Source organism: Octodon degus, unplaced genomic scaffold (assembly GCF_000260255.1).
Source record: "Octodon degus isolate 3935 unplaced genomic scaffold, OctDeg1.0 scaffold00032, whole genome shotgun sequence".
Lineage (NCBI taxonomy): Eukaryota > Metazoa > Chordata > Mammalia > Rodentia > Octodontidae > Octodon > Octodon degus.
This window is the reverse complement of record NW_004524608.1, coordinates 13,291,117-13,300,451: the sequence shown is the minus strand read 5'-3', so window position 1 is coordinate 13,300,451 and position 9,335 is coordinate 13,291,117. Positions and strand designations below refer to the sequence as shown.

Below are 9,335 nucleotides of genomic sequence, written 5' to 3'. Positions count from 1 at the left end.
GCGGGGCTGGCTGGCATGTGGTGCTGGGGGATTGGACGATGGTCCCTGTGCTTTGCTAAGCTTGTTCTAAGTAGGTGCTTTAGACCACTGAGCCATCTCACCAGCCCTAAAGTAGGACTTTTAAAATCACCATTTTGCCTTTCACTTTTGAGTCTGAGTTTTTCTTATTCAGTAAAGATTTAATCAAATATCAAGCCCTGAGCTTGATAGTCTAGGTGTTCTTCTTCATTCTTGTAAAACATTCCTTAAACTTCCTTTCTCAAAAACTTCTGCTGTTCCTGTGTCTTTTTCAATAGTGAACTCCCTGGAAAACACCCTTCATGTACAAATTTTGTTCTGAGCGGCTCATTATTTTTTTACCTGACTTCTCTGTACAAGGACTAAAGAACCAACACAGGTGGACAGAGAAAGCTGGGTTTTATGGGCAAGAGATATGAACCCCTGGAATAGCCTGTATGCGTCACAAGTATTCAATATGGGCCTAATGCCTGTCCTTACAGCAGTTCTTAGACTCAAGAACATGTCATGGGCACTCGACGGCCTTCTTTTTTTTTTAATTAATTAATTAATTAATTTATTTGTGTGTGTGTGTGTGTGTGTGTCCAGCTCAGCCCACCAGGGGGCGGGGCTGGCTGGCATGTGGTGCTGGGGGACTGAACCGCGGTCCCTGTGCTTTGCTAAGCTTGTTCTAAGTAGGTGCTTTAGACCACTGAGCCATTGACGGCCTTCTTAAAACAGATTCTGGGCCCCACCTCTACAGTTTCTGATTCAGTAAATCACAGGGCGTCCTGAGAAGCTTCATTTCTAACAGGCATAGGTGATGCTGATATGCAGTGTTGATGTGTTCTCTGAGAACCACAGTGGACAGGGGAGACACCAGACAGACACACGGACACAGGCAGACATAAAGGGGCAGGCCACCAGTGAGCGGAAATAGATTTCCTATCAAGAATATATCTGGCATCTCATGTGGATAAACATGCTTACTTGATATTCTTCAGTTGCTAATACCTAATGGCAGGGTCATAAGTGAAATGCTTTTTTGCACTGGCAGTATCAGGCAAAGGAAATGTGGAAATAGGTATCTGAAATGAATTTACTTGACTTCACAAAACTGTTACCTTAAGATTTCTCTGTACAGGCAAGTAAGGAAGATACCTGTTAATGCCACTGTATCATTCAGTGGTTTCTTGCAGATGTAGGGTAGTTTAGCTTCGCAGAAAGTCATCTGCCACAGCCCAGACTCGGCATCCATTCTTGCGCAGCTTGATCCACCCATGTCAGGTGCACTTGGCGTATCTTAAAAGGCAGGATTCTCAGAGTTGACAAAGGTTAGGCTCAGGGAAAATATTTCATACTCATAATTTTCTGACTTTCTGGAAAGTCATAGTACACTTAACGCTTTTAAAATTGAAAGGTACAAGCTTCAATAGACAATAATGTGTTTAAATATTTCTTTTTCTAAATTACAAAAACTAAGGAAAACATTCTGATATATCATAGTTCATTTAAAATGCAAAAGCAAAAGCAAACCTCCATTTCCAAGCAACTTCCTACCTGTGGCCAGTAGCTCCTAATCTGCAATTCTACAATAAATGTTTATAATATGATGAAGATATTAAATTATGGTTCTGTAAGATTCTGTAATGCCTTTAAGCCTTCTTATCATAAATATTAAATTTAGGGCTGACAGTGCACCTCAGTGGTAGAGTATTTGCTTAGCAGGTGTGAGGCCCTTGGTTTGATCCACAGAGCGTATGTTCATGTGTGCACATGCGTATGTGCACACACACACACACACACACACACACTTTAAAGATTCTGTTTACTGAGACAAAGGTTTATTTTCTTTAAGAAAATTTATTTAGCTAAGTGACATTGGTATTTCATGAAAAATTTAGCTAAGAAAATATATTAGCTAAGTGACATTAGTATTGCCTGTACATAACTCTTTTCTTTTCTATATGTGCACAGGATATTTTTTACTGAAATTAATGTGAATTTTATGGTTTTTAATTTGCGAGGCTGTATGTTTTTTAAAAGTTCCTCATTCTTCCCTTTGGAGAAAAAGTTACTTTGGTTACATATAGTTTTATTTATTTCATTCACCACAAAGTTTTCTTTGAAGAATTTATTTGAATAATAAAATATAAGCATTATGCTGTCAGTAATTGAGTAGTAGAGTAGGGAGACCTCAAGCTATAGAAATTGAGGAATATTTCCACATTAGAGTTAAGCTGCAAATGAAATGCAACATGGGTGAATTGCAGCATGTCAAGTTCCCACAATACCCTGAGTGGTCTTGGCCATGTGGTGAGACGCCTCCTGCTCCTACCTAAAATTGAGGGCTGGGTGTCAAGGCCAAGGAGAAGTCCCAGCAGCCCGTGATGTGGTCAGCAGGTAGCACAGTTAAGGATGGCTTAGCAAAATTTTTTTCTAACAAATTTTTTTCACAAAAATTGTCAATACTTGAAACTTTTATAAGCTCTCAGTGATTGGGAAGCCCTTGTTTTTAAAATCTTTTGCTCTGAGGAAAGTGGGTGGGGCAGACGCATTACCAGGGTCCCAGTTGAAAAAGTTTGATGGCTTGTGATCTGACCATTCCCAGCCTCTGGCAGAGTACAGCTGATTTAGTCCAATCCAGAAATTTTTAGGAACATCTTCTTTTCCTGTAAGATTTACACAGGTTTTTAAAAGTGACCATAATCTATCATCTCAAGAAGACCAACTTTCTACTAACTGCAAAAAAGCAAAACAATAGAAACAAATCAATCCCCAAAGCCAAACACTGAAGGCCTTGATTATAAGCAGAAATCCACGTAATATGCTGAGTAGGCAACAAAGACAGGCGACACTGACAGACAACAGAACATCAACTACTGAGAGACCCAAGTCTCATATATTTGTTCAACTATTTTACCATGAGCCTGTCTGACTCCCTTTTGTCTAAGAAGGTAAAAATAGAACCTGCAGATTCCTGTTTCACAATCTATTTTTAACTCTTTTGTACTAATTTGAAAACTTATCAAAAACAGTTTCTGTTGTACATCTAGATTTTGAGAATCTGATTGTATTCTAGGTTAACAGCTTAAACTCATGAAGCACATATTATTTGCCAAACATCAGGAATATAAAAATCAAAATGACAAAATCCCTGCTCTTATGAAAATTTCAAAATAGTAGAAAGTAACTGATACAGAATCCCTCAACTGGTTACATGTTTCTGGAACTGGGTGAGAAATATGTATAAGAGCCATTTCTCCAGTCTAAAGTAACCCTTAGACAGGAGAAAAAGAATGAAAGTCATACAAATGTGTGCATACAGGAAACATGTGTCAGTCAACTCTATTATTTGACAACCAGATTCCATCAGAAAACAAAACAAAACAAAACCAGAAGCTTAAATAATTTACATATTAAGGTCAATTGTTGATATGCCATTTAATGTGCATATGCTCCCAAAACAGGGACGTGACCACATTTGTATGGGTCTACAGATATGGAAAAAGAATGAAAAGAACATGCTAATGATTGTTGAGAATTTTTGGCATTGTTTATGAAGTCCACAGCATTGTCCAGGAACCTGCCAAGACTTTATCAATATCATGAAGGAAGAGTTTGAAAAGTTAATTGAAGGTCAGGTAGCAAAGGTAGAACAATGGACAGAGTGCTGTATCAAAGACAAAGAAGATGCTGACAAACGGAGCAAGCTTTACAAAGGCTGAGATCTTTATAAATTTGTGGAAAGATTTCCAGCAGCAAAATAGTTGATAATAGTTTCTTAGTTCTACCCAGGGAATTATATATGATGTGTTATTGTATTATATACTATACATATGTATACTATCAAAAAATATTCATACTTTAAGGGTTTTCCAAGGGTAATTTTGACTACACACGATCTTTGTGTTATTGCACACATTAGAATCCAAGTCCTTCCAATGTGATATCTCTAGAACCAAAACCAGAAATTGGGTTGAGAAGGAATAGTTGCAGAAAAAAGGAAAAGGTCAAGAGCAGTAACCAGATACAGTGTTGGAGGAACCTGGCAAGAGGGTGTTGGAGACAAATACTTAGCAAGGAGAGAGAAAAGAACTCCAGAAATCAAGAGATAGCAGGGCAGTTGAAAATCACAGAGAAGCACAGGACAATGCAGAGAGAAAAAAAAGGAGCCTGAAATGTCAACCCTGACTCCCCAGGAGGAGGACCTGACTCCAGAATCTAGCTGCAGTTGGTCCGCAAGAGCCAGTAGCCTCAGTGATAAACAATGGATGGGCAGTAAAATGCCAGAAAAAACCTACAGCAAATTGTGAGCACCAAACACAGAGTAAGGTTTTATTCTCAATGTGACTCCTGCTGTATAGCAGGCTAACTTGGGAAAAGAAATCTAGTGCAGCACTTGCATATGCAGGAGTAATATATTCAGGAGCCAATGTGAGAAGGGGTTTATTGTATCAACACTGAGCTACTCCAGGGAATCAGAAGTCACAGAACAAGTATGAGTCAGGGTCTTTGGGTCACCCTCCTGCTGTAACTGGGTGGGAGATGGCCTCAGGAGATAGTCTGGCAGTGGCAAGCTCAGGCTGTAAAGAGCACAGAAATCCCTTTTTCTGTGGTGAGATCTCATGCTGGTCATCTGTGGTTTCTCAGAGGGCTGGGTCTGAAAGCACTACGATTGAGTCCTGTGGACAAAATAGCCCCCCGTGTTACCAAGTTCAGCACAAAACTCTGTGGTTCATTTGCTTTTCCCACTTGCTAACCTGGTCTATGACACATTGCTGCTTGGATATTTTCTAAGGCCTGAGGGACTCTGAAGCAAAGGGGGCACTCCTCAGCCCACAGGCAGTGAAGCTATTTGGGGATAGTGGTGATTCTTGTGCACAGAAGGGTACAAAAAATAATGAAATGAGTACAGCCCTGAGGCAGACAACATGACTGACTCCACCCAGAGGTGAAGGCAGGGCAGGATTCAGAAGTCACAGAACAAAATGTGGGCATGGAAACACAATATTATACAATTGTCGCTCACTGTCCATTTCCCATTTCTATTGGATTCTAATACTAGAGGTCCTGGAAAGAAACGATTCACTCAAACATTGCAACAAGGAATAATGTTTTCATTTCTTTCTCTCTCTGTCTCTGTCTCCGTCTCTGTCTCTCTGTCTCTGTCTGTCTCTGTCTCTCTGTCTCTCTCTCTGTCTCTCTCTCTGTCTCTCTCTCTCTGTCTCTCTCTCTGTCTCTCTCTCTGTCTCTCTCTCTGTCTCTCTCTCTCTCTCTCTCTCTCTCTCTCTCTCTCTCTCTCTCTCTCTCTCCAAAATGCCAACATTTTGGAATTTTTTGTTTGCTGTTCTATTCTGCTTTTTCTTTTTTTTTCTCTTCTATTTAAAATTATTACCTCTTTCATTATTCTTTCTTCACTTCCTCCATTTATTATTTTTTTCTCTGCAATAGATTCCCTAGTCTCACCCAACTACTAACTACCAAAATGGAACATCGATGGGAAATAACACACTTCATTATACTCTGTGTTAGGGTTTTCGGGTGCTGCAGTAAAGAGACAGGAAAGATAAAAGTTGTCTTTACTAACTCTAAAGATATGGAGAGGATCAAGGGCAGATGGGGCAGATACTCTGACCTGAGACAGAGAGCTCGAGACTTTATAGACTTTTGATAGGGGAGGAGTTTGAGGGGCAGGATTAGTGAGGCCCAAGGAGCTGACTGTAGGGTTTGCTTGTGTGTGTGTGAAAAGTAAAAGGAAGTTGTATCCAGGGCTGGAATGGGGATGAAGAAGGAAATGGTCATTGGAAAGATAAACTATTGTTTGGGGACTTGGCCATGTTATATCAGGGCCATTATAATTTGGCAGCTTGTACTCAGGCTGGAACCTATGGCTTTGCATATTCACAACTATTTCCTCAATCAGATCAGGCACTTTGGTTACAAATTCTTTATTTGTTCATTTTTATGGGCATCATTACTCCTCATCCAATGTTTACACATGGCTGTCTGCAGTAAAGAGATATACAATAGAAATTTCTTCTAAAAATATGGATACTCTAAATTTTAATTCTAAGGCACAGCTTTCATGAATATTGAGAAATTAAAAAATATAATTAGGTATATTGATATGCCTAAAGAGATCTTATATTGAAAGTGACACTTGAAATATTAGAAACAGATGCATTTCTCAAATTATTGACATATGTAAAATATGTGAAGTGTCTTGCCAGGGTAGAGGACAATAAGATACATTTCTACATATCTCACTTTTCTGTTATTAAAGAAAAGCTTATTCATTAAGACTCACACAACATTCATTGCCCCAAATGCATCATTAGATTTTGTAAAATGGTGATAGCTACCCTTCACCGTTTTTCTCCTTCTCAAAATCATCACTTTCCAAACGTTGATATTCTAAGAGACTCACATTTATTGACACTTTACATTCCCAATGATATTTTTGGTAAGGTATTAGTGAAGTCTGAAATAGAGTTCTATCAACTAGCCTGTTAGATGTATTTGACAGATTTCCATTCCAGAGTTAGTTACTTAACTTCCCAACAACACACCCACAAAAGGACAAAGCTCTAAGTAAGAAAGGAGGCCTGAATAAAACTTAAGCCAAAAAGCAGAAAAACAAGGTCAGTGTGATTTTGATGATAGAAAAAAAAAAGAAATATAGAAAATATGTAAGAGTAGCATAGTTGAAAAAAAAAAGCAATGGTGCTGTAGTTTTCTTTGTTGATATTCAAATTCTAATTCTGGAATATTTTAGCTGTGTAACATTTATTTTTAAAATTTTTTTATGTGTTTAGTACAGGATCTCCAGGGTCTCACTGTATAGATCGGGACTCGTGATCTTCTTGTTTTCAGCCTCCCAAGCGCTGGGATTACACTATGCCCAATGTATGTGCAACACTTTCTAAACATCAATTCTTGATCTTGTGATTTGGTAGCAATGATGAACCTCTTTGGAGAGAAAGCCTTGCTCATAGAATTTATAACTATTTGTAGTTATAAAAGTATGTGACAGAATTTACCTTAAATATTTAGTAACTAGGTATTTGTTTGCAGTATGCCACTGATGTTGTAAGTTTTATGCTTAAACTTAAAAAAAAAAAATCTCTGCCTGCAAAGAACTTGTAGTCTTAAAAAAGGTGAATCCAAGCACATGCCTGATATAAGTTGTTTTTGTCAGATCAACTGTTCAAATTTAAGCTGCGCTAATTATTTTCCAGTTATGTTGGATAAGTTGCATTTCTTCTTTGAGCCTCATGATAATGTAATAATAACATGAGGATAGAACATTAAAATTTTAAAAACTTTATTACAGTAAAAAACACATTATGGGATAAAGTTAGGGAATATTTGAAGGGAATCAATGACAATGTGTCACTTAATGAAATAAAATTTAAATTTTAGCCCTCATTGCATTTTATTATCACTTTATGCATACTCTTCAGAGAAATTTTTGTCAAATGAAAACATTACAGTGTGGCCTGTAATGTTACTCACTGAATCTGGCACTGCGTGATTCTTGGCTCCTTGCCAAAATTAAAAATAATGAGCATAAATGGTAAACACTTTCAATTACTTCAGGTATTAAGATAGCCACAGCAGCACAACTAAAGGCACAAAAACAGACTTCAACAACTGCTTCAGATGTAGAAGGAGCCAGCAAGATAGGTCAGTGCACTAAAGCACCTACTTTGGCAGGGGCCGGGGTTTGATCCCTGGCATGCCATGCCGGCCCCACCCCCAGGGCACACAGAGACAGCAACTGAGACAGGGCCGTGGTGGCGCGCGCCTATAATCCCAGTGTGTCAGAGGCTGAAAACAGGAGAATCACTACGAGTCCGATCTCTATAGTGAGACCCTGGAGATCCTGTGAACCCTGTACTAAAATTAAAAAAGAAAAGAAAAAAGGAACAGCAATGCCTTCCTAATTAATCTGTAATTCAATGCAATTCCAATCAAAGTTCTCATAGGTATTATTACTGGAATTTCAAGGTGATCCTAAAATTCACATGAAAGAACACATAATCTCTTTACTTTTGTTCCTTGTCTGTATGAATTAAATTTCCATCATTAAATACTTTAACATTTTCACTGCTATCCTGCAAACAAAATAAAACAAAATCCTATCCACTCCACGTAGCTGTGTTAAATCCACTGTAAGATTTCTTAAAGCCCTCTTTACCGCTGAGGACTGTACGTCTTCACCAAAATGTGAGGGCATTTCCCTGAGGTTCTGCAGTGTGACGCCATCTGCTTTATCTTCCATGAAATGAATCTCTGCTTCAAGGAGTTGAAAGTTCACTCTGCGCCCTCAAATCTTTCCACTTAGGATTGTTTTTGGAACATCCATCTCTGGTCTCTACCTCAAGCGGTATTTTTCAATGTATGAAAGATGTATACATTCAGTACATTTTTGCTTATGAGGTTCAGTGAAGTTATTTTTAATTTTATTATTATTATTATTATTATTATTATTATTTCTTTGGTTGTTACAGAGTCTCACTACATAGCTTGGACTCATAGTGATCCACCTGTCTCAGCCTCCCCAGCACTGGGATTACAGGTGTGTGCTACCACACCCGGATTCGGTGGCTGGCTCAGCATGCCCAGGGGTGGGCCCAGCACAGCCTGTGGTGCTGGGTATCGAACCCCAGTCCCTGCACTTGCCTAAGCAGGCTCTTAGTCTTCTGAGCTATCTTGCTGACCCCCCCAGTGTAGAAGTTTAAATCCCAAGAAAATCAGAAAAATAGATGTAGAACACCACTCCTGGACAAGAAAGTAGAAGAAAGCACCTTTGCCATTGCAACAACTTGCTCTACCACATGCAAGTTAAACTTACCTTCAAGATAATTTAATTCAGCAGCACTGTGGATGCTCAGTAAGTCAGCCCCCTGACTGTGACAGGAAACATAGGCTTCTTTCCAAGAGAGAATTGCCTGCGTATTAAATTGGTAGCAACTTCCAGTCTGCTCATTCTTTTCCCAGTTACCTTCACAGCCATTTTCTGGGATAAAAAGATAAGTTAGTAATCATAAAGTTGGGGTACATTTATCTTACTTGCTATGCTTACAAGTATGCAATTTAAATTGTGTATCTCAGGTGGAGGAGATAGCTCAGCAGTCTAAGTGCCTGCCTAGCAAGCACAAGGACCGGGCTTCGATCCCTGGAACTCCGGGCTTGCAGTGCTAGCCACAGAAACTGGGCATGGTGGCTCACACCTGTAATCCCAGTGCTGGGGAGGCTGAGACAGGTGGATCACTATGAGTCCAAGCTGCAAGATCCTGTTCCAAATAAATAAATAAATAAATAAATAAATA

The 9,335-nt window shown here is 39.0% G+C and overlaps 1 protein-coding gene across 1 annotated transcript in view; it reads right to left on the bottom strand.

The window, feature by feature from the left end:
• The window catches only part of Ly75 (lymphocyte antigen 75), a 162,539-nt gene that overhangs the window by 132,298 nt on the left and 20,906 nt on the right, over window positions 1-9,335 (bottom strand). Inside the window, exons 4-6 of the mRNA XM_023713793.1 lie at window positions 8,858-9,022; window positions 2,559-2,669; window positions 1,159-1,299 (exon numbers count right to left, since the gene is read on the bottom strand). Of these exons, the coding sequence (XP_023569561.1) occupies window positions 1,159-1,299; window positions 2,559-2,669; window positions 8,858-9,022 (417 nt within the window). The remainder of the gene's footprint in view (window positions 1-1,158; window positions 1,300-2,558; window positions 2,670-8,857; window positions 9,023-9,335) is intronic.